The sequence below is a fragment of the Coregonus clupeaformis genome, chromosome 35 (assembly GCF_020615455.1).
Source record: "Coregonus clupeaformis isolate EN_2021a chromosome 35, ASM2061545v1, whole genome shotgun sequence".
Taxonomy (NCBI): Eukaryota; Metazoa; Chordata; class Actinopteri; order Salmoniformes; family Salmonidae; genus Coregonus; species Coregonus clupeaformis.
In genome coordinates this window covers 33208117-33234380 of record NC_059226.1, presented here as the reverse complement: position 1 = coordinate 33234380, position 26264 = coordinate 33208117, and the positions used below count along the sequence as shown (strand labels likewise).

The following is a 26264-nucleotide window of genomic DNA, read 5'->3' as shown; positions in this document are numbered from 1 at the left end:
ATTACCAAAAATAACTGAATGAAATATGGAGTTTCATTGAGAGAAACAAACTGCTGCAGCATCTGCTGAGTTGTTATGAGAACTGAATGCGCAGAAAGAGAGGGCGAATTGTCTCCATGGGAATGTCAAGGTTAGTCAGATTAGTTTTACTTCAAAGGGGACAGGCTGAAAGCATTCAGTTTGCATTCCACTTTCAGGTCAGACAGATATGCAATTAATATAGGCCTATGGGGGAACAAGTCGACGACCTCAGTTATAGTGTGCAGGGCAGGAGTCTCAGCTGGAGACCATATGGGACCATGGCTGCCATGCTCATACCAGGCAGCCATAATCCAAACCTTGGGGGAAATGGAGGTGTCAGACAGATAAACCTCCCTTTGCTCAATGCTGCTGTGTGTGCATGTGTCTAATGATAACACGTGTCAGCCACTATCACACACTCCAAGTCGCACAGAGGTAACAGAGACTGGGCCGAGCCCTGGGAAAAAGTGGGGGAGCGTGAAATCACCTTGATCCAAAGATTCCTGCTGCATACCAGCCCACTGAACCCATTAGAGCAGGGGCTCCGAGACATACAGGCCCCCAGATCAGAGCAGATCACAGGATGACACCAGGGTCAGAGAAAGAGAGGCACAGACACACACTCACACACACACACACACACACACACACACACACTTGGGGGAGAGAAAGATAGTGGGGAAAATAAAGATATTCACTAATCCCTGAAATTGGCCTGAAGGTCAACATCATTATATTATGAAAAATGTATGCACTCACTAACTGTAAGTCACTCTGTATAAGAGCGTCTGCTAAATGACTAAAATGTAAATGTATGAACGTTGTGTGATCGAGCGAGTAATGCAAGCGAGACCATCAGGTAAATAAATACCGCAATGACGTGCCAGTTAACTGCCAAACCTGATTATAGCGTGCCCACATAGCCAGGGCCCAGAGTTTTTCCTGACTGTTTGACCCATCAGGGAAAACTCAGGGCCCCACGATGGCACATGAAGAGGCACAAAGTCTATTTTGGTTTATTTGCAGCAGAGACGAGCATTCCAGGCTGGAATGCCTGTGTGTCAACAGTCAGTGGTGAGAACCTCTCTCAGAGCTGCAGAGTTGTACTGGGAGCCAATGCAGTGAGAATCTCTCTCAGAGCTGCAGAGTGGGACTGGGAGCCAATGCGGTGAAAACCTCTCTCAGAGCTGCAGAGTGGTACTGGGAGCCAATGCGGTGAAAACCTCTCTCAGAGCTGCAGAGTGGTACTGGGAGCCAATGCGGTGAGAACCAATCTCAGAGCTGCAGGGTGGTACTGGGAGATTTCATATGTTCCACTAATATCATGTCAGTGCTCTTATAATTGCAATGGACATGACAAGCACAGCTTCAAGGTTTGTGTGTGGTAATGGGGTTAACACACTCAGTAGAGTTATGTATGTGCAGGGTAGAAGGCATTTTACATAAGAGACTCCCATCACTCCTATGGTTCTTCTTCAGAGCAAAGTGAACCTATGAAGAAGCCAGTGAATGCGAGAGTCAAGGGGAAGGAAAAGCTGACCTGGCACAGAATAAAAATCATACAGAGCAAAAGGCATGTGGGTTGGCCCGACTGCAGCCCAAGTAATTCCTTTCAATTTGAGTCCTGTTGAAGTCTGAGGGAAGATAATAAAATATTTACATAGAAAACATAGGCAGACACACAGACGTAGTCTATGCAGACATGCATAAACAGTTAATTTTCCGTCAGACGAGCTAGAGAGAAAGCAATGGAAAAAACTATACATTCAGAACAGGAAAAAGAGGGGTGTTTCCCACATTGTACATTTAGAGATTCTCAGTGAAACTGAAAGCCCTTATTCAAAACCCAATGCCAACATTTGAGAAGACAATGTTGAGACAGTAAGCACTTCCGGGTCTAGTCATTGGTCTTGAACACAGACCTGAGTCAGTGCCTCTATCCCCTCTTCTCTCAGCCCTTCCTATATACAACTCTCCCTCTATCTCTCTCTCTGACGTCCATCAGCTTGTGTCTCTCACTCGTAACCAGCATCTCTGCGAGAACATTGGCCTACTCTGTTCCTTCCATACACTCAGGAGTGAGGGAGCAAGAGAAGGAGGGGAGGATTGGAGGGAGGGAAGGAAGGGGGGAGCGCCTAGCACAAAGGGGGAGCTTGGATTAAGTCACGAGCGGCTAGCGAAATAGGTTGGATTTTTACTGGGTGAGATCACATCCTCTCCTCTGAACAGAGAACAAAACTCATCCTCTGACGTCTGGAGGAGCGCACTCTGATGAGCCTGAGACGGTGTCTGTGTCTCTGTATGTCAACCTGTACGTACAGCGTGCAGTATGTGTACATGAGTGTGATGTGTGTGTAGGCTATGAGAGAGTGATGTAGTTCCTGTGAACGCATACTCGATAGAGGGAGTCTGCGTTATGTAACTAACCAGGCCGAGGCTGAGGGGGCCCCCCGTGCTGCTCTGTCTGTCAGCTCTACAGTCAGTTCACAGGAGGTTGGTGGCACCCTAATTGGGGAGGACGGGCTTGTGGTAATGACTGGAGCAGAATTAGTGGAACGGTATCAACTACATCAAACATATAGTTTCCATGTGTTTGATGCCATTCCATTTGCTCCATTCCAGCCATTATTATGAGCTGTCCTCCCCTCAGCAGCCTCCACTGAGTCAGTTCCCCTTCCTCTCCTCTCCTCACATCACAGACATCTCAAGGCGTTGAAGAAGGGAAGTGGTTTGAATGGGAGCCAATAGGCAGTGGGCAGCCTGTCACAAGTGGACCTGGTCTGTGCAGTCAAAGATCAGGGGAAGGAAGAACGCAAACAAAAAATATTCTGGTGAGGGAGCTCCTGTCAGCAGTGTTGGCTGGTGCTTTCTGAATGGGGAGGATGCTGTATTTGGTTGTGTTGGGCTGAGGGGGTGTGTCCTTGTGACCACCAGCTTCCTCTTTAAAGGCCGATTCATCAGAAACAGGATGTCCAACAGGAAGAAAGGCCCAGGGGGCAGATAGACCAACAGAGCAGCTGGCCATAAATACAGTATACTTGTCCCAAACAAAAGTTCTGTCCAGACTGATGATTGCAGTTGTTCTGTAGCCTGTTGAAAACATGGTGTGTTAATCAGTGGCGAGCCGTTTCCAGTAAAACATTTTTGGAGTCGTTTATTTTAAGGCGCTGGCCCCACTGGTCTGCAAATAACATTGCTTTCTTCGTCTCTGTGACTTCCCTCCGTCTTTGCAACATTTCCTCCCCAGCACACTTACATTTCCCTCCAGAGAGAAAGGAGGAAATGGGGCCCTAGCTCGCACGGCTGAAGAAAGTGCTTTGAAAACTGCTATAGCAAGGTGATCCGACTCCTTATAAATCGCTAGCAGGGAAGGGTAGACTCCTGAGTCTGGTCTGGAGGCTGCCCCGGCCCTGTTCCTTTCCTGTGTGTGATGCATGCTAACCATGGGCCTCTTATTCCTATACCAGGCACAAAGAGACCTCTGTGAGAGGATAGCCATCTCAACTCACGTCTTAATTCACCTTATTGGTCTCATTGCTTGATTAGATTGAGGGAGAACGCAGGATGAGAGAGCTCCCCTGTCGCCAGACTCAGCCATTCAACAGGACGATGGAAGTCATCCTGCAGCCCAAAGTGGGACTTGGATTTCATCCCGATAAAAGGGTTGTGCAAGGCAGACCAGGGTTCAATTAATTTGAATAATTTCAAATACTTTATCTGTGCTTGATTGAGCTTGCCTGGCTTACTGGACCAATAGAAAAGTCCCCGAAAGTGCAAACCCCGCCCACCTGGCACTCCAGCCAAGCTAAAGCAAACACTCAACGAATTTGAAAGATATCATATAGTATTTGAACACAGGTCTGGAGCAAGCACAGAGCGTTATCCTCAAACACAGCGATGGCTGGGGACACTGCTGGGCTTCGAGCAATTCAAGGGGAAAAAGCAATCCATGTCTGTGAGGTACAGTAAGTCTTTCTGACTGATTTCCCAACAGATTTCTCTCAAAGTGAAAAGCCATTCTAGGAATCTTGGCTGGGTCAAGTACAATCTTGCAGCACAGGCTTGGTCAGCCCACTCAGGGACCATAGGGTGGGGGTGGTAGGGCCTATCGCCCAGAGATGGCAGTGGCTACAACGGTCCCAACCGCTCACCACAAACCGGTCCAGCTGCACAGACCGCTGATTAACAAAGCAAACAAACAAACACTCTCACATTACGATGGTAATAAAACATTCCAACAAGATTGCATAATCTTATATTCCAAATAGCCTACAGAAGATCGAAGACAAGCACCAGGCATACCAGCCTTATCCCCTTATCTGCAGGAAATGCCATTGTATGAATTAGAGTGGTGAGGTTGGTGTGACCGGGAGTGACCATTCCCCCTGCTCTCCCCCATTGCCCCGGGACTCGGCCTGGCTTTGATCCTGTGATTTCTCTCCTGGCCTGGAGGACCAGGGAGGCAGAGGAGGCTGACCTGACCAGGGTGAGCCCAGTATTGCGGTGGTCTCCCTGGGATCAGAGCGTGGTACCATCAGGCTGGTATGTCAGTGCTCTGTACCCACCAGGGCGTTACTTCGGACCAAGCCAAGGAATTTCACATACTGCCAACTGCACACTGAAATCATCTCATCTCAAAACTTAATTGGAGAAATATGAGACTCAAACATGAATGGTATGTGTGTTGATTGCTCCATAATGTGGTGTTGTGATAAAGTCAGTCTATGTCTTTATTATTATTCTTCCCTGTTCCTCCTCCTCCAAATTACACTGAAAATATGTTTCATTGTTCTCCCATAATTCCCTGCCTGTCCCTTCAGAATTATGGTCACTGTTTTCTCATGTATTTTTTCCCATGACACATTACTTTGGGCACAGCCCTTTTTTAGCTGGGAGCCTAAATTCAGTTCGACAGGCTGGATCTTTATTTAGCAAGAAGGCAATAAGCACTTTCTTTCTCCACAGTGAAAACCAGTTGAAATACAAATCTTGAGATGAAGAACCTAATAGGACCAGAAACTGGTGTTGTCATATACAAGGCTAGAGGCACCCAATAAATGGGAGGTGTATCAGAGCAGGCTGATGATGATGATGGCATTACGAAGGGACCAATCAGAGAGCAGCATAGAGCTCGAGTTGATTATCGCTTTTATACCATGGCTATAATTTAACACATTTGCCGCTAGAAATATGTCAATTTTCAGGTAGAAATGTGTTCAACATCCACTGAAGTAGCTAGCAAGTTTACTAGATAGCTACAGTCGTTTCCTTGGTAACCAAACAAACAGACTTGCTAGTTTAGCTAACCAAACCATCAGTCCTAGCTTGCTATTATGAAAATCGAATTCAACAATGCCAATAATGTTTTCAATTCGACTTTTGCTTTCAAAAGCAGCACAAACATAAAACATGTAAGAATGAACTATAGCCATGGAATTCTACCATGCTGATACCTTGCTTTCTAGGAAAATAATGCACGCTGTAGAATGCCCTTCAAGCCAATCAGAAATGAGTATAAGACAACGTGTAAAATGTTAAATTGGTCCCTCATTATTACATCATCATAACTCTACTCTCTGATTAGTCCATCATAAGGACATTGTCATAACCCTGCTCTCTGATTGGTCCTTTCGTAATGACAATGTTCTTATGATAGACTAATAAGAGAGCAGGGTTATGATGTCATTATGAAGGGACCAATCAGAGAGAAGTGTTATGATGATATCATAATGTCATAATAAAGGCCAGGGCCAATCAGAGCCCAGGGTTATGACGATGTCATTATAAAGGGACCACTCAGAGAGTATCAGGTATATTATACACACAACATGTCACATACACAATTTTGAGAAGCAAGTGATATACAGTGCATGCGGAAAGTATTCAGACCCTTGACTTTCTCCACATTTTGTTACGTTACAGCCTCATACTAAAATTGATTAAATTGTTTTTTTCCCTCATCAATCTACACACAATACCCCATAATTACAAAGTTTGTAGAAATATTTGCTATTTTATTATAAATAAAAACTTAAATATCACATTTACATAAGAATTCAGACCCTTTACTCAGTACTTTGTTGATGCACCTTTGGCAGTGATTACAGCCTCAATTCTTCTTGGGTATGACGCTACAAGCTTGGCACACCTGTATTTGTGGAGTTTCTCCCATTCCTCTCTGCAGATCCTCTCAAGCTCTGTCAGGTTGGATGGGGAGCGTTGCTGCACAGCTATTTTAAGGTCTCTCCAGAGATGTTCGATCGGGTTCAAGTCCGGGCTCTGGCTGAGCCACTCAAGGACATTCAGAGACTTGTCCCAAAGCCACTCCTGCATTGTCTTGGCTGTGTGCTTAGGGTCGTTGTCCTATTGGAAGGTGAACCTACGCCCCAGTCTGAGGTCCTGAGCGCTCCGGAGCAGGTTTTCATCAAGGATCTCTCTGTACTTTGCTCCGTTCATCTTTGCCTCAATCCTGACTAGTCTCCCAGTCCCTGCCGCTGAAAAACATCCCCACAGCATGATGGTGCCACCACCATGCTTCACCATAGGGATGGTGCTAGGTTTCCTCCAGACGTGACACTTGGCAATCAGGCCAATGAGTTCAAGCTTGGTTTCATCAGACCAGAGAATCTTGTTTCTCATGGTCTGAGAGTCTTTAGGTGCCTTTTGGCAAACTCCAAGCGGGCTGTCGTGTGCCTTTTACTGAGGAGTGGCATCCGCCTGGCCACTCTACCATAAAGGCCTGATTGGTGGTGTGCTGTAGAGATGGTTGTCCTTCTGGAATGTTCTCCCATCTCAACAGAGGAACTCTAGAGCTCTGTCAGAGTGACCATCGGGTTCTTGGTCACCTCCCTGACCTAGGCCCTTCTCCCCCGATTGCTCAGTTTGGCCGGGCGGCCAGCTCTAGGAAGAGTCTTGGAGGCCACTGTGTTCTTGGGAACCTTCAATAATGCAGAATTGTTTTTGGTACCCTTCCCCAGATCTGTGCCTCGGAGCTCTACGGACAATTTCTTCGACCTCTGTGGGACCTTTTATAGAGAGGTGTGTGCCTTTCCAAATCATGTCTAATCAATTGAATTCACCACAGGTGGACTCAGCTCAAGTTGTAGAAACATCTCAAGGATGATCAATGGAAACAGGATGCACCTGATCTCAATTTCGAGTCTCATAGCAAAGGGTCTGAATACTTATGTAAATAAGGTATTTCTGTTTTTAATTTTTAATAAATTAGCAAACCTTTCTAAAAACCTGTTTTCGCTTTGTCATTATGGGGTATTGTGTGTAGATTGCTGAGGACATTTCTTTATTTAATCCATTTTAGAATAAGGCTGTAGCCTAACAAAATGTGGAAAAAGTCAAGGGGTCTGAATACTTTCCGAAGGCACTGTACAATCAGACTAAAACATTCCCACAAGGACTGTTCAGTTTGCTCCATTGGGCATTTTAATACCAGATACCCCTCTGAAGAGACATATCCCTCCCTCCTCCCTGAGGTCAAAGAAGAAGTCATCGATTCTTCCCACTGAAACTCTGGGAAGAAGAATAGAGGCCCAGAGTCTTTTTCCCCTTAAACGTTATTATTCCAACGTCAAGCCCCACACTGGCCGGTCCACTTATGTGAGAGGAGAGAGCGAGGTTCACAGTGCTGCCGAGGCTTCGCTGAGATGCTCCAGGCTGATCCTGGGCCATCATTTCCCAGGACCAAGGCCACATCCCTGGGGATCTCTCGTCCAGTTTTGGCCAGGGGCGGTGTGTTCAATAGGGCGATATGGGCGACGCACTGCCAAACGGGAAAAGGAAGGGATTTTTTTTCTAATCAATTATATCACGGCAACAGTAGTTATCAGTGTTGTAATCTAGACGTCTGATCTGCCACAGTGCCACTAAATGTCCAATCAGGCTAAAGTCGTGCTTCAAATGCCCCCCTTTTTGGGGCGATTTCAGTCAGGTTGAAAATCGCCCAGAAGTCTGTCATAGACTCCCATGTAAAATCTATTTTTTTCAAATATCAGAGCTTTCAATACAATCTCTATGGGTTTCTGAGGGCTTGCACTTACAGCGCTTTTCGTCATACGTAACATAACCATGAACGTAACTAAGAAAAGAGCGGGTAGCAGCGTCAATCAATTCACTATTACTGTCAAAATGGCTAGGCTTCAGTGCAACTCGATTGTGTCTTTGAAAGAAGTTCCTTTTTGTCGGCGAACAAATGAAGATAAATTGCAACGAAACAATTAGGACCTCCCAGACCAAATTTAATAATTCAACAGGTTTCTACTAAAGGGGGAAGTCCTACACCCGAGGATTTTCCAAAAATTGGTACGAACGAAAAACCTGGCTAGCAGGCTGCGATGTAGCTAATGCAGTCTTCTGCTACCCCCTGCTTACTCTTTCACCCTGAAGGCGCGCACGGCAGACAGCACCGCTTGGACAGCGACTGGTGTGTAACGGACATGCACCATCTTTCAGGAAAGATTAAGAAACATGAGCTGTCAAAGACCCACATGGATAGCTGTTTGAGATTGTCTGCTTTGGGGAGAGTGAACATTCCCACTCAACTGGATGAGGGATACAGGCTAGCTGTCCGCCGCCAGCAACGATGAGGTTAGTGTTGATAATCACAAGTTTACTGGAGAACTGAAACTGACAAGGCTGACAAGATAGGACCCTTTTGTCCATTGTTATTGGATAGGAACATAACTTATAACCAGCTCCTGACCTAAATAGATCTTAGCACAACATTTTACTCAACATATCATATTCCATATTCACTATAACAAATATATTTACTACGACATTAGCAAGAACCGCCACATCCTCAGCCGCCTAATCCAGTGTGTGAAGTTTTGCGGAGTGTTTGAGTTAACTGCGAGGCAAAGATGAAACTGAGGGCTCCACCAACCCTGGTAAGCCAACACTTTTGAGATCAGTCAATAAATGCTTCTGGTATTGACTTATATGCTGCCCCTGTCTTCATGTTGTTGCTGGACATATCTTTTTTAAAATGTGTGTAGGTCACCTAAATCATCAGAAAAATTGCCCCCCCTGAGAATTTTTTCAGGATCCGCCACTGCTCCATACAGAAGAATCGAGCTAGCTAACTTTAAAAAAAGCTTGTAAAATAACTTTGCATAATCGATTTCGGTAGATAGCATCAGACTACAACGTTAGAGTTGTAGCAAACTCTTAATAACAGTGATTTGGACAATAGCTTCCAAAAACGTATTACAAAGAAGAAAAAAGCTTGCTCCCTAGCCAGAAAATAAAGACATTTTAATTTACCCGCCGCCATGACAGCTGGGCTTCGTTGTTGGACATGCGCAATCAGGACATGCCCAAGTAGATTGCGCATGGCGTGTTTCGCAACAAGTTGTACCAGGAAAGCAAGTGAGCCGACACTCGCAAAACACTGTCAAGCCAACTGTTCTTCAGTTTCCTCCTGAATTGGGTTGCGCCAATACACAACACTTTACGATATCGACTGTTTTCTGGTAGGGAAATTTACTGGGCGTATGTTATACCTGAAAAGATCGGAGAAAATATTTCTGAAGTTAGTGCACATTCTTTTGTCATTTACTGTAAGGATATGTTCAGAAAAGTTACAATGGTTTATCATGCAGAGATTATAGGGTGCAGACCGGTATTATTCCAATATCTAGATTTCCAAGAGTGATTGATTTATTGAGGCCTATATTCAGGTCGGTCAGACGATCAATCCTTTGTTTCGGTTTTTTAATCCTTCGTGATGGGACATGATGATGTACCCTAACAGAGATTTGATGTAACATAATCTATTTGAGAGCGTTAATCGAATAATAATATAAACCAGTGCAAGTACTGTATATTAACTCTTAATGTTACAGTAAGATGTCGAGCCAACGGTCAGGCCTGCAGCCAGATGGCTAAAATAACAAACACTCAATTATGATTACCTGATGAGTATTCCCCAGTGACACCTTAATTTTGACTAGTGAAAAGTATTTGTTTGTTGTCTATTCTGCAGTCTAACAGAGTTTTCAAACCAGCATGGAAGTTCTGTGTAACGACCTAGCTATAGCCTACCCACTACCAAGCCAAAATAAGAAAAAGTGCGAGTAATCTCTCTTGTAATTACATGTTATTCTGAAGTAAATGTGTTACACTGAGTATGCGATTGAGCCGCAAAATGATGTTCGATAGATGTGAAGAACAGAACAACTTTAGAACAACTTTAGAAATCCGACTTCTTATTAATGTGCTTGCTGAAAGCACTTACGTTATCAAAAGTTATCCAACTTTAGAATATGCAGACAGACCTTCATGTTCCTGTTTGATACTATTCATACTTTTGTACTGCAACAATGTTAGCATAAAATCCAATGCACTTCAATTGCCATCGATTTATAATGGTAAGAAATCAAAAATTATTGATGGGTCATTTCACTAATAGTGCCTTTCCTTTGATATTTTACATAGAAATTGTGCACCAATATTGAATAAAAAAAACAACTGTTATTTAAAAAAAAAGTGCCTCTTTTAATAGAGACAACATGGAAAAATTCAACAAATCTGATTTATAATATGAATAAAGACTTTCTAAAGTGCCAAAAATCTGCATTTTTTACATGTCCCTTCTCATGTTTTTCTGACTTCTAGGAAGATTTTAAGCCAACATTTTTAACAAGGGTCTAAATTGATTCAGAACATAATAAATATTTTCAGAGCTGACTGAGACCATGTCAGCGGTGCGGATCAGCTCCTCGCTACTGAGGTCCAGGGCTCCTCACCTCGGACAGCTCAGTGTGTTCTCTAGAAGGGCTTTGTTACAACCTCTACAGGTGGTCTCCTCTCTACAGAAGACATGGACACCTGGGAACCCAACCAGGCTCTGGTGCTGTCGGTAGGTTTACTCTCTTGTCATTGTCATACATAAACAGACTAGTTCGATTATTTCTCTGTCCTACCTTTGCAAGTTTCTAAAGACTACCTCTGACCTTTGACATAGATTGTAGATTACATTTAGTCATTCAGACCTATGGAGCACACCACTAGTTGAGGTCAATTCCATTTCAATTTAGTCAATTATAGTTGCAATGATCGCTATGATCTGTCAACTGTAGAGTATGGTCTTGATGGCCTGTATGTGACTTGACTAGTATTCAGACTGAGGGTAATGTCTTTCAATGCCTGCTGAGCCCTGCTCAAGTCACTGCATACTATAGAAACAATGCTTGTGAGATTTCCTTTTCAGAAACATGTTTTTAAAATATGTTTTTACTTGGATTGTCCAACTCAGTTTCTGCTTTGTCTTGGCTGTAAGGAACGGGGCTCAGCGTGGTTGTTTTTCACATAACCATTATCTCTGGTTTCCCCTCTGAAAGACGTCCCGTGACCTGTGACCTGATAGGAGAATAGGGAGTGAGTGAGGGGAAACATATTTGTGCCGTTTCCCAACGGCTCCCAAGAGAACAGTGAAGAGGAGTCCACTATGAAACCACAGTCAGAGAACACTACAATAGGTTGGGTCTAAGATGAAGGGGGATTTCAATCAGAACCTTCCTGTGTTTCAAAAGAGACCGCTGTCATTGATAAAGAACACCGTCACAGTCAACTCTACTGTCTGTAAACCAAACCCATCCCTCTGTTTCTACTCCCTCTCTCTGTACCAATCCATCCCTCTGTTTCTACTCCCTCTCTCTGTACCAACCCATCCCTCTGTGTATCTCTCTCTGAAAAAAGTATTTGATCCCTTGCTGATTTTGTACGTTTGCCCACTGACAAAGAAATGATCAGTCTATAATTTTAATGGAATGTTTATTTGAACAGTGAGAGACAGAATAACAACAAAAAAATCCAGAAAAACGCATGTCAAAAATGTTATAAATTGATTTGCATTTTAATGAGGGAAATAAGTATTTGACCCCCTCTCAATCAGAAAGATTTATGGCTCCCAGGTGTCTTTTATACGGGTAACGAGCTAAGATTAGGAGCACACTCTTAAAGGGAGTGCTCTAATCTCATCTTGTTACCTGTATAAAAGACACCTGTCCACAGAAGCAATCAATCAATCAGATTCCAAACTCTCCACCATGGCCAAGACCAAAGAGCTCTCCAAGGATGTCAGGGACAAGATTGTACAAGGCTGGAATGGGCTACAAGACCATCGCCAAGCAGCTTGGTGAGAAGGTGACAACAGTTGGTGCGATTATTCGCAAATGGAAGAAACACAAAAGAACTGTCAATGTCCCTCGGCCTGGGGCTCCATGCAAGTTCTCACCTCGTGGAGTTGCAATGATCATGAGAACGGTGAGGAATCAGCCCAGAACTACAAGGGAGGATCTTGTCATTGATCTCAAGGCAGCTGGGACCATAGTCACCAAGAAAACAATTGGTAACACACTACGCCGTGAAGGACTGAAATCCTGCAGTGCCTGCAAGGTCCCCCTGCTCAAGAAAGCACATATACAGGCCCGTCTGAAGTTTGCCAATGAACATCTGAATGATTCAGAGGAGAACTGGGTGAAAGTGTTGTGGTCAGATGAGACCAAAATCGAGCTCTTTGGCATCAACTCAACTCGCCGTGTTTGGAGGAGGAGGAATGCTGCCTATGACCCCAAGAACACCATCCCCACCGTCAAACATGGAGGTGGAAACATTATGCTTTGGGGGTGTTTTTCTGCTAAGGGGACAGGACAACTTCACCGCATCAAAGGGATGATGGACGGGGCCATGTACTGTCAAATCTTGGGTGAGAACCTCCTTCCCTCAGCCAGGGCATTGAAAATGGGTCGTGGATGGGTATTCCAGCATGACAATGACCCAAAACACACAGCCAAGGCAACAAAGGAGTGGCTCAAGAAGAAGCACATTAAGGTCCTGGAGTGGCCTAGCCAGTCTCCAGACCTTAATCCCATAGAAAATCTGTGGAGGGAGCTGAAGGTTCGAGTTGCCAAATGTCAGCCTCGAAACCTTATTGACTTGGAGAAGATCTGCAAAGAGGAGTGGGACAAAATCCCTCCTGAGATGTGTGCAAACCTGGTGGCCAACTACAAGAAATGTCTGACCTCTGTAATTGCCAACAAGGGTTTTGCCACCAAGTACTAAGTCATGTTTTGCAGAGGGGTCAAATACTTATTTCCCTCATTAAAATGCAAATCAATTTATAACATTTTTGACATGCGTTTTTCTGGATTTTGTTGTTGTTATTCTGTCTCTCACTGTTCAAATAAACCTACCATTAAAATTATAGACTGATCATGTCTTTGTCAGTGGGCAAACGTACAAAATCAGCAGGGGATCAAATACTTATTTCCCTCACTGTACATATGTAAAATACTTGAGCTGATTCTAATTGATTTGGTGTTTGATTCTATGTCTCCCGAGTGGCGCAGTGGTCTAAGGCACTGCATCGCAGTGCTAGCTGTGCCACTAGAGATCCTGGTGTTGATTGTCGTAGCCGGCCGCAACCGGGAGACCAATGGGGCGGCACACAATTGGCCCAGTGTCGTCTAGGGTAGGGGAGGGAATGGCCGGTAGGGAGGTAGCTCAGTTGGTAGAGCATGGCGTTTGCAACGCCAGGGTTGTGGGTTTGATTCCCATGGGGTGCCAGTATAAAAAAATAAAATAATAATAATGTATGCACTAACTGTAAGTCGCTCTGGATAAGAGCGTCTGCTAAATGACGTAAATGTACTGTAGTTGCTCTGTATATTGTTTATCTCTGTCCCTCAACAGATTCCTCCATGTGGACAGTCCCCCCCTGGTCCCGGGGCAGAGCTTCAGCTACGTCCATGGGACCTCCTCAGTGACCCTGCTGGGCCTTTATAACGTCTTCATCATAATGTCTTATAAAGGCTTATAATAAGTCATATCTCTCCCTCAGCAGGTCGCTCCATGTGGACAGTCCCCCCCTGGTCCCGGGGCAGAGCTGCAGCTACGTCCATGGGGCGTCCTCAGTGTCCCTGCTGGGCCAGACGGTTGGTCAGAGTCTGCAGGCTGCAGCTGACCGCTGGCCCCACAGAGAGGCCCTGGTGTTCCTGCAGGATGGAGTCCGTAAGACCTTCTCCCAGTTTCAGGAGGACGTAGGTCTTTCATCCACCCTCTCTTCTAATCTGTTGCATCATATCTAGAGGCCATTACTGTTAGGCCATTACCTCTTGTTCCCACTCAAAGCACACACAGTAGGCCTATCTGTCAGTGCATTTGTTTGGTGTTTTACCAAGTAGTAAAACCTGACATTGTGGAATTACGTAGCAAGTATTATGTGTCAGTATATTTTTAGGAAACTATTGATTATCACTGGTGAAACGTCTAAGTCAGTATATTGTTGGGAAACTATTGATTACCACTGGTTAAACATCTAAGCAGATGTACAGTAACAGGGAGGAAACCGGGTGAATCTGTCCTGAGGCCTGCCAACTAGGTCATCCATGCTGCTGCAACACCCTGAGGCCTGCTAACTAGGTCATCCATGATGAAACAACGCAAACATAAACAGCTTTGTAACAATGTATTACATTACATTTATACACATACTCATAAACACAAACTACAGAATGCCTTTGCATATAGGGATATCATCCTATATATTACTACCTGGGTCATGGTCTCCCTCCTCCCCCAGGTTGACCAGGCCGCTGCAGGTCTCCTGGCCCTGGGTCTGAAGAGAGGGGACAGACTAGGAGTCTGGGGGCCCAACACATACCACTGGATCCTGTTTCAGTTCGCCACAGCCAAGGCTGGCATCATACTGGTGAAGATGATCTATTAAATTAGATTCTAAAATGAATATGTATTATCTGTTAGGATCTATTGTTCCTAATATTAAAGCATTGTTATTCTCTCTACAGGTGTCAATAAACCCAGCCTATCAGCTGAAGGAGCTGGAGTACACCCTGAGGAAGGTATGTTCAAATCAAATTGTATTTGTCACATACACGTGTTTAGCAGATGTTATTGCGGGTGTAGCGAAATGCTTGTGCTTCTAGCTCCGACAGTGCAGTAATATCTAACAAGTAATATCTAACAATTTCACAACATATACCCAATACACACAAAACTAGTAAGGAATGGAATTTAAGAAAATATACATAAATGGACAAGCAATGACCGAGCGGCATGGACTAAGATACAGTAGAATATTATAGAATAGAATGCAGTATATACATATGAGATGAGTAGTGCAAGATATCTAAACATTATTAAAGTGACTGTAAACATTATTAAAGTGACTAGTGTTCCATTTCTTAAAGTGGCCAGTGATTTCAATAGGCAGCAGCAGCCTCTAATGTGCTAGTGATGGCTATTTAACATTCTGATGGCCTTGAGATAGAAGCTGTTTTTCATTCTCTCGGTCCCAGCTTTGATGCACCTGTACTGACCTCGCCTTCTAGATGATAGTGGGGTGAACAGGCAGTGGCTCAGGTGGTTGATGTCCTTTATGATCTTTTTGGCCTTCCTGTGACATCGGGTGCTGTATGTGTCTTGGAGGGCGGGTAGTTTGCCCACGATAATGCGTTCGGCAGACCACACCACCCTCTGGAGAACCCTGCGGTTGTGGGCGGTGCAGTTGCCATACCAGGTGGTGATACAGCCCGACAGGATGCTCTCAACTGTGCATCTGTAAAAGTTTGTGAGGGTTTTAGGTGCCAAGCCAAATTTCTTCAGCCTCCTGAGGTTGAAGAGGCTCTGTTGTGCCTTCTTCACAACACTGTCTGCGTGGGTGGACCATTTCAGTTTGTCGGTGATGTGTACGCCAAGGAACTTTAAGGTTTCCACCTTCTCCACTGCGATCCCGTCGATGTGGATAGGGGGGTGCACCCTCTACTGTTTCCTGAAGTCCACGATCATCTCCTTTGTTTTGTTGACGTTGAGTGAGAGGTTATTTTCCTGGCACCACACTCCCAGAGCCCTCACCTCCTCCCTGTAGGCGGTCTCGTCATTGTTTGGGAATCAAGCCTACTACTGTTGTGTCGTCTGCAAACTTGATGATTGAGTTGGAGGCATGCTTGGCCACGCAGTCATGTGTGAACAGGGAGTACAGGAGGGGGCTGAACACGCACCCTTGTGGGGCCCCAGTGTTGAGGATCAGCGAAGTGGAGATGTTGTTTCCTACCTTCACCACCTGGGGGCGGCCCGTCAGGAAGTCCAGGACCCAGTTGCACAGGGCGGGGTTCAGACCCAGGGCCCCGAGCTTAATGATGAGCTTGGAGGGTACTATGGTGTTGAATGCTGAGCTATAGTCAATGAACAGCATTCTTACATGGGTATTCCTTTTGTCCAGATGGGATAGGGCAGTGTGCAGTGTGATGGCGATTGCATCGTCTGTGGATCTATTGGGGCGGTAAGCAAATTGAAGTGGGTCTGGGGTGACAGGTAAGGTAGAGGTGATATGATCCTTGACTAGTCTCTCAAAGCACTTCATTATGACAGAGGTGAGCGCTACAGGGCGAAAGTGATTTAGTTCAGTTACCTTTGCTTTCTTGGGTACAGGAACAATGGTGGCCATCTTGAAGCATGTGGGAACAGCAGACTGAGAAAGGGAGAGAGTGAATATGTCCATAAACACACCAGCCAGCTGGTCTGCGCATGCTATGAGGACGCAGCTATGGATGCCGTCTGGGCCGGCAGCCTTGCGGGGGTTAACATGCTTAAATGTCTTACTCACGTCGGCCACGGAGAAGGAGAGGCCACAGTCCTTGGTAGTGGGCCTCGTCAGTGGCACTGTGTTATCCTCAAAGCGGGCGAAGAAGGTGTTTAGCTTGTCTGGAAGCGAGACGTCGGTGTCGGCGACGTGGCTGGTTTTCTTTTTGTAGTCCGTGATTGTCTGTAGACCCTGCCACATACGTCTCGTGTCTGAGCCGTTGAATTGCGACTCCACTTTGTCTCTATACTGATGTTTTGCCAGTTTAATTGCCTTGCGGAGTGAGTAGCTACACTGTTTGTATTCTGCCATATTCCCAGTCACCTTGCCATGGTTGAATGCGGTGGTTCGCGCTTTCAGATTGGCGCGAATGCTTCAATCTATCCACAGTTTCTGGTTAGTGTAGGTTTTAATAGTCACAGTGGGCACAACATCACCTATACACTTCCTGATAAACTCAGTCACCGTTTCAGTGTATTCGTCTAAATTATTTTCGGAAGCTACCCAGAACATATCCCAGTCCGCGTGATCAGAACAATCTTGAAGTATGGATTCCGATTGGTCAGACCAGCGTTGAATAGTCTTTAGCACGGGTATTTCCTGTTTGAGTTCTGCCTATAGGAAGGGAGGAGCAAAATTGAGTTGTGGTCAGATTTGCCTGAAAGGAGGGCGGGGGAGGGCCTTATAACCATCCCGGAAGTTTGAATAGCAATGGTCAAGGATTTTGGCAGCACGAGTACAGCAGTCGATATGTTGATAGAACTTCGGCAGCCTAGTACTCAAATTTGCTTTGTTAAAATCCCCGGCTACAATAAATGCAGCCTCAGGATATGTGGTTTCCAGTTTGTTCTTATCCAGTACCGTGTTGTTTTACATTTTCAGATTTGAATTTCAATACACTTCCTGGATTGACCGAATGAATAACTGAACAGATCCCGACCCTGGTGCTGTCTGTGTCCTTCCCAGTTTAAGACCAAGAGGTTCTGTTCTGTCTGTCTCTGTAGGTGCAGTGTAAAGCCGTGGTGTGTCTCACCCAGTTTAAGACCCAGAGGTTCTGTTCTGTCTGTCTCTGTAGGTGCAGTGTAAAGCCGTGGTGTGTCCCACCCAGTTTAAGACCCAGAGGTTCTGTTCTGTCTGTCTCTGTAGGTGCAGTGTAAAGCCGTGGTGTGTCCCACCCAGTTTAAGACCCAGAGGTTCTGTTCTGTCTGTCTCTGTAGGTGCAGTGTAAAGCCGTGGTGTGTCCCACCCAGTTTAAGACCCAGAGGTTCTGTGACATGCTGAGACAGATCTGCCCAGAGATGGACACAGCAGAGTCAGGGGTCTTTAGGAGCTCCAGGTCTGTTAATATTGTACTATTGCACCATGAGTGAATCAACAGACCGGTATGTTAATGTTGTACTACTGCACCATGAGTGAATCAACAGACATATTGTATTACTGCACCATGAAGTAAACAAGTAACTAGCAGGATACTAATAATCATAGATACAGAACCCTGAACGTATATGTGGTCTGTGGCTAACATACTTATAGCCATAGTAGAGATCCTATTAAATTACTGGAAGGGGTATGTCATGAACCCTCAAAGTTCCAGAATGGTATGATAATGGCAGCCATTTTGGTCAGGGATAAATCCAAGCCAGTCTAATTGGAATGAATGGCAGTAGAGGCATAGGGGATGCACTTCCTGCTTTTACTGATGCAGGGACATAAAAATAAGTCATGTGATACTGTATATCACAAATGGTGTAATAGAATTATTGGCTCATGTAAAACACAGTAAAAGGGATACACTGGAATTATACTGAATTGACTCTGAATAAGAAATGTTACCACTGGTGGATGTCTATGTACCTGTAACTGTAAATGGAACCAACCTCATTGCCTGTGTATGGTGATGATGACAGACAGCAGACAGACAGGGACAGTAGAGGCCCTAATGAAGGTTGTTCCTGTAATATTACTGTAATGTAACTGTCATTGTGTTCCTGTAATGTTAGCCTAATGTGTTCCTCCTGCCAGGCTACCAGACCTGTGTATGGTGATAGTGTCAGACAGCAGACAGACAGGGACTGTACATGTAGAGGACGTGATGCAGGCTGGAAGCAGACAGCACCACCAGGAGCTGCAGGACCTGCAGACCAAACTGTCCTTCGACGATCCCATCAACATACAGTTCACGTCCGTAGGTATCCTGTTGAAAAGAAGAAGAATATTGTCAATTTATTTGCAGAGAATGGAAATGTGTCTTTTGTCTTTGAACCCAAAACTCAGAGAGACACACGCACACACACACCAAGAGGTTGGTTGCAGTGCAACGCCCCTGGAGCAGTAATACTGCAAACATTGTTTCAACCATCTACATAGACACAGACCACAGACTGGAATTACCCTAAATACCTACACACAGAAACCATCAACGGGTATTCATTGTTTCTTCCTGGTCTCACTGATGTCTGTATGTTTGTCCCTAGGGAACAACAGGAAGTCCTAAAGGTGCCACCCTTTCCCACCACAACATCGTCAACAACGCCTATTTTGTGGGTCTACGTCTGGGATATAACTGGAGGGTCAGTGGAGACATAATAATATTATTCTCTCTGGCTCTCTCTGTCTCTCTCTGTCTCTATCTTTCTCTCTCTGGCTCTCTCTGTCTCTATCTCTCTCTCTCTGGCTCTCTCTGTCTCTGTCTTTCTCTCTCTGTCTCTCTCTGTCTCTATCTTTCTCTCTCTGGCTCTCTCTGTCTCTATCTCTCTCTCTCTGGCTCTCTCTGTCTCTGTCTCTCTGTCTCTCTCTCTCTGGCTTCTCTCTCTCTCTCTCTCTCTGTCTCTCTCTCTCTCTCTCTCTGTGTGTGTCTCTCTCTCTCTCTCTCTCTGTCTTTATCTCTCTCTCTGTGTCTCTGTCTTTCTCTCTCTCTCTCTCTCTCTCTCTCTCTCTCTCTCTCTCTCTCTCTCTCTCTCTCTCTCTCTCTCTCTCTCTCTCTCTCTCTCTCTCTCTCTCTCTCTCTCTCTCTCTTTTTCTCTCTCTCTCTCTCACTCTCACTCTTTCTCTCTGTTCCTTGTTTAACTTCTGCTCTGTCTGCTCCCCCCCCAGCCTATAAGAGCATGTGTTCCTGTACCTCTGTACCACTGCATAGGCTCAGTGATAGGAGGGATGTGTATGGCACTGCATGGCATCACCCTGATCTTCCCCTCTGCTGGGTACGACAGCCGTGCCAACCTGGAGGCCATTCAGAATGAAAGGTAGGTCTTATACCCTGAGACCAGCCTAGAGGCTATTCAGAATGAAAAGTAGGTCTTATACCCTGAGACCAGCCTAGAGGCTATTTAGAATGAAAGGTAGGTCTTATACCCTGAGACCAGCCTAGAGGCTATTTAGAATGAAAGGTAGGTCTTATACCCTGAGACCAGCCTAGAGGCTATTTAGAATGAAAGGTAGGTCTTATACCCTGAGACCAGCCTAGAGGCTATTTAGAATGAAAGGTAGGTCTTATACCCTGAGACCAGCCTAGAAGCTATTAGAATGAAAGGTAGGTCTTATACCCTGAGACCAGCCTAGAGGCTATTTAGAATGAAAGGTAGGTCTTATACCCTGAGACCAGCCTAGAGGCTATTTAGAATGAAAGGTAGGTCTTATACCCTGAGACCAGCCTAGAGGCTATTTAGAATGAAAGGTAGGTCTTATACCCTGAGACCAGCCTAGAGGCTATTTAGAATGAAAGGTAGGTCTTATACCCTGAGACCAGCCTCGAGGCTATTTAGAATGAAAGGTAGGTCTTATACCCTGAGACCAGCCTTGAGGCTATTTAGAATGAAAGGTAGGTCTTATACCCTGAGACCAGCCTAGAGGCTATTTAGAATGAAAGGTAGGTCTTATACCCTAAGGCCCAACCCTTAGGTCAGTGGTTCCCAAACTGTGGGGGGCGCGAGTGGTCAGCAGCTTTCAACTTACTCCTGAAAGTTGTAATAATAGAATGCACAAGGTGACATTTCTAAATTGGGTAATGCATCATCAGTTATCCTCTTATCATGACAGTCATTCGTTTCCATCCAATTGGCCGTAGATTTTCATGCAAATATTCACAAATCTGCATAAAGAAATTATGCGTATTTTCCCACCAGTGGTGTGCCTCCCACTATCGGTAGAGTTGAAAATGCGATGGAAAGGCATTGAACTATAGATTTAGATTTGGAACATGACAAAGTAAATGTTGTGTGCACTATGTCATCACACACTGATGACATAGTCATCAATGCTGGAAGGGGGGCAAGAGTGAAACAGTTTATGAACCCCTTCCTTAGGTGACGTACACATCCTGGAGACTTACAATAGAGATACTTCATGTCAGTCTGTTGTAATAAGAAGAATTGAAATAGCTGCCACTGAGCACATTGAGAATGAACCTCTATAGTACACTAAATACCTCATTCTATGTTCTCTGTTTCAGGTGCAATTTCCTCTACGGCACTCCTACCATGTACATTGACATGCTTGGACAGCCTGACCTTCACAAGTACGACCTGTCATCAGTTGAATCTGGTGAGAGATTTGAAAGTTTATGTTTGTGTAGAATGTTGTTAGTTGGCTGGCTGGAAATGAACTTCATTGCTCTGGTAAAGTTAAAGCTTAAAGCAGTTGCTACATCCATTTTTGGACTTATAAATTAATGATATGAAGCCATTGATTCTTGAAGAATATAACTTATAAATGCCTCTTGAGCTTAGTTCAACTGTTGTACCCCATCAGAACCCAAATACAAGCTTGTTTTACTACAATGTTTGTAAACAATGTACATGTAAACACTGAAAAAGTTAGTGGCACCAGGGGAAAATGTTAGTCTGGAGGCCTGTTTTAACCATGTTTTGAGGCTATAATGTATAGCCTTTTGAGGGGCTCCAGACTAACATTTTCAGTTGGTGGCACCAGTCCATGATTTGGTTGCACCAACATTTTGTCACGCAATAGAACAATTTTATAATCATCTTATAAAGTCATTCAGTGCTTTACGGTGTTGGTATGATTAAAGAAACATATTTTTTTCATCAAACATGTCCAAGCAGAAATGCATGATTCAAGTAATTTTGATCTGCAACCTAAACCAGTGATTGTCATGAAATTTGGGATAACAAGACTCGTCCCCCTTGGGCGAGGCTTAACGAAGGGTCAATTCTTGGGCGAGGCTTAACGAAGGGTCAATTAGCTTATTGTTGATATATAGTTTTCTACTGTCAAAATAGGGCTCTGGAATGTTCCTATTTGTTTTGCTCAATAGAGATCCATTGTCCTACATGTTTGTGTGCACTAGCCAATAGGCTAATTCATTTGGGGCTAATTCACCACCTGACAAAATGAAAACTCAAAACACATTAGCTAGATCGCTAACTGTAAATATTGCTGATGGTTAGCCGCGTAATTGATTAATCGCAGTAAATTGAATGCCCTAAAACATTCCAGTGGTAGTCTACTAGGACTCAGCGCCAACGTGCACCTCGCGCGCTCTGCATCTCAAAGACATATCAGAAACGTTGTTTTTTTAAACAGTGCCTATCGCTCAATATTGAGAATTTAGAAATAGTTTTCATACCCCCAGAAAGCTGAGACCCTTCCCGTCTTCAACTAACAACAGCATGTTTTAAAAACTGTGTTTTTCCCGCAATTTTTCTCTCCCTCTAAATAGAGCGCACAGTTGGAAGGAGAGAGAGTGGCTGGCTCATCACAGCAGTTGTTCCTGGCAAAACAGGCACTGTCATTGGCGGGCATTTTCATGGCAGGAATCAATGCACTTTACTTTAGGTGTACTGCTTGACCAAATCATGGTTTTAGATGCCCCAAAGAATAAGACATTTTGAGTGAGCTGACCAGCTAGAATTTGCAGCTGGCACTGATGCAACCGTTTTAGTTTTTTTACTTGCACAGCCAAATCAAAGGGTTGCAAAAGCCCTGTTAAAACAATCATTTTGATATAATGGATTGTCATCCTTGCATCCAGAGCTCTTTCTATGAATTTGAGAGTGTTTACATGTCTCCGCCCCCATCCCTCAGCTTTTTACCAAAACAGTGGCGGGGTGTCCATTATGTTATTTTTCAACTGCAGATTGCCCCTTTAATAGTAGTATAAAGTATTAGTATAGTAGTAAAGAAATAGTATTTGTTCCCAGGAAGGATGATGGTGATTTCTGTTCCAGGGTTTACGGGTGGGTCTCTTTGTCCTCCTGAAGTCATGAGGAAGCTAAAAACTGATATGAATGTCAAGGATATGATAGTAAGTTCTTCCCATCTCTTTCTCTGTGTGTGTGTACAATATACTTTATAATCTGTATGGGGTAACACTGTTCCCTTGTTAACATCAGATAGGCTATGGGACCACAGAGAACAGCCCTGCGGCGTTCCTTGGTTTCCCGCGAGACAACGAGGAACTGAAGACAGAGACAGTAGGATGTATCCTGAACCACACTGAGGTATCAACCCTTTAACTGACACCAGACATGTACCTAATGTGTGTGTGTGAGAACAAGGGAGAGAGAGAGAGACAGAGAGAGAGAGAGTAATGTGTCTAATGTCAGGGACCTAATTTATCAACATATGAATAACGTTTATATTTATTATTATTTCAAACATAAATGAAACCCTACCTGTGTCTTCTCCTGGCCAGGCGAAGGTGGTGGATGTGTCCTCTGGAGAGCTGGTTCCTCTGGGGGAGACAGGAGAGCTGCTGATCAGAGCTTACTCTGTCATGCTGGAGTACTGGGACGACCCAGACAAGACCAGGGAGGCGATCACCAAGGACCGCTGGTACAGGACCGGGTAAGAGATGAGAGATTCAGGGACCTAGAGAGAGACCCAGACAGAGACACCTGACAGGGAACCCCAGACAGAGACCCAGACAGAGACACCTGACAGGGAACCCCAGACAGAGACCCAGACAGAGACACCTGACAGGGAACCCCAGACAGAGACCCAGACAGAGACACTTGACAGGGAACCCCCAGACAGAGAACTGACAGAGAGACAGACAGAGACACCTGACAGGGAACCCCAGACAGAGACCCAGACAGAGACACCTGACAGGGAACCCCAGACAGAGACCCAGACAGAGACACCTGACAGGGAACCCCAGACAGAGACCCAGACAGAGACACCTGACAGGGAACCCCAGACAGAGACCCAGACAGAGACACCTGACAGGGAACCCCAGACAGAGACCCCGGACAGAGACACCTGACAGGGAACCCCAGACAGAGACCCAGACCCCGGACAGAGATGGCCACAAGATAAAAAGTGAGACCGAACGTCAACTGTGAATGTCTCTCCACAGTGATATAGCCAGTCTGGACAGGTTTGGGTACTGCCGTATAGTGGGACGTATAAAGGACATGATCATACGTGGAGGAGAGAACATCTACCCTGCTGAGATAGAGCAGTTCCTTCACACCCATCCCAAAGTACAGGAGGCCCAGGTGAGAACCACACCCATCTCAAAGTACATGAGGCCCAGGACTCAGCACCACTAGAGGGCAGCAGAGAATAGGACAACACCACAGTAACACCATACAACCAAGTTACACAAATCTATCTAGGAAATGTTAGTACCAAACCCATATTGCCAGAACCTTTCATTTCCTGTCTTCATTTCTCAATACTCCTATCACCATATGATAGCCAACAGTAGGTATGATTGGAACAGTTTTCTGATTGTAGTATATCCAAATCCATACACAAAAAAACAAAACTGTATGCACGCATGACTGTAAGTCGCTTTGGATAAAAGCGTCTGCTAAATGGCATATGTGGTCCTCTGTAGCTCAGCTGGTAGAGCACGGCGCTTGTAACGCCAAGGTAGTGGGTTCGATCCCCGGGACCACCCATACACAAAAAAATAAATGTATGCACGCATGACTGTATGTCGCTTTGGATAAAAGCGTCTGCTAAATGGCACATTATTATTATTATTATTATTATATCCAAGTGTTTATTTTCTCTCCCTGTCCCGTCCACCTCTCTTTCTGCCCAGGTGATAGGTGTGAGAGATGAGAGGATGGGGGAACAGGTGTGTGCCTGTATCAGACTGAAGGAGGGGCAGGACTGTAGCAGAGAGGAGATCAGAGACTTCTGCAAGGGACAGGTGACATAGAAAGAAACAGATCACCTGGGGATTGAACACGGATCTCCTGCAAGCCAGAAGATGGTTATCCCACTGAGTTGAAGTTGTTTTAACTAGATGGTTATCCCACTGAGTTGAAGTTGTTTTAACTAGATGGTTATCCCACTGAGTTTAAGTCATTTTAACTAGTCTTTAGGTCAGTCCATCATTGCCAAGCATCGGCAATATGTCTTATGTGAACGAGAAGAGTAACTGTTTATACTTTTTCCAGATTTCTCACTTCAAGATCCCACACTATGTTGTGTTTGTGGACAGCTATCCACTGACTGCCTCTGGAAAGGTAGGATGGCTTTATGACAGCATAAAAAATCAGGTTATCCAGGTTATTGATATTAACACCAGCACAGACTACTGTGGTGATCACCTCTGTGCTTTTCCTTTCCTAGATCCAGAAGATCAAACTGAGGGAGGAGATGGAGAAGAAGATGGGCCTGTGATGGACAGAGGGACCTAGACAGACTGTGGCCTGTGATGGACAGAGGGACCTAGATAGACTGTGTTGGTGTCCAACTGGAGAGAGATTGGTTGCAAAGGGTCTGTGTCTGTTACAGCAATAGATTTTGTATTTCAATAAAACTAAGACCAAAAAATAACATCTAAGCTCTTTTATGTTACGGTTCATGAGTGATGTGCAACACAAATAAACTATTTCAGTACTTATTTTTCAATATCTTTATTTCATTTTATTTAATCGACCAGATTGGACAACCAATTGAACATCATCATGATATATGATCTTGGACTGATGTACAATAGTAAAAAAAAAAAATATTAATTTAAACACATGCCATAAAGAAATCTGAAATAAATAAAACTAAACGTTGCTATGTACAAATGTGTTGTTAGGCAAAGTTACAATGCTTAGTTACAAACCTGTATACATGGGGACATAGCAACAGGTCTATATAGAGCTCATGATGTGGTAAAGGTGGGTGACATCATAGACGATGGGAGTGAGAAAGATCTCCAAATGATAGTTCTAGAAGCTGGAAGAGGTGGGATAGTTTTAGGGCCAGTTTCCCGGACTCAGATTAAGCCTAGGTCAAGCAGTGAATGTCAGGATTCCGTGGCTTTCTCCGTCAGAACAACATCACAGATGGTTTATTATCCATGTCTTAGTTCAAAACAGAACGTTGAAAAATACAGGCAGTTTTTAAGATCCAGGCTAGCCTCTTTAACCTGATTCAGCTAAACATGGCTGAGACTGAAAAGTATAGTCATCAATTGATTATTTTGAATCATGTGTGTTGGGGAAGGGCTGGACTAAAAGCAATAAGCAGAAAACATTACACAAAGTGGTTCTATAGAAGAAACATAGTCGGCCATTTTACATAGGCCTTCATGAAAACATAGATTATATGAACTCAAACCTTAAAAACACAGTCTGCCATTTTACTTAGGCCTTCATGAAAACAGATTATATTTACATTTACATTTTAGTCATTTAGTAGACACTCTTATCCA

General features: G+C 44.5%; 1 protein-coding gene across 1 annotated transcript; it reads left to right on the top strand.

Annotated features, from left to right (window-relative positions):
* The first annotated feature begins 10719 nt into the window (after positions 1-10719).
* Positions 10720-25460, top strand: LOC121551849 (medium-chain acyl-CoA ligase ACSF2, mitochondrial). The gene is made up of 16 exons (XM_041864547.2): positions 10720-10897; positions 13880-14078; positions 14621-14749; positions 14847-14900; positions 17857-17975; positions 18662-18824; positions 19114-19209; positions 19733-19881; positions 21087-21178; positions 22825-22901; positions 22990-23097; positions 23292-23443; positions 23955-24096; positions 24651-24761; positions 25012-25080; positions 25187-25460. The coding sequence occupies exons 1-16, from the start codon at positions 10734-10736 to the stop codon at positions 25235-25237; spliced, it is 1875 nt and encodes a 624-aa protein (XP_041720481.2). The 5' UTR covers positions 10720-10733; the 3' UTR covers positions 25238-25460.
* The last annotated feature ends 804 nt before the right edge of the window (positions 25461-26264 follow it).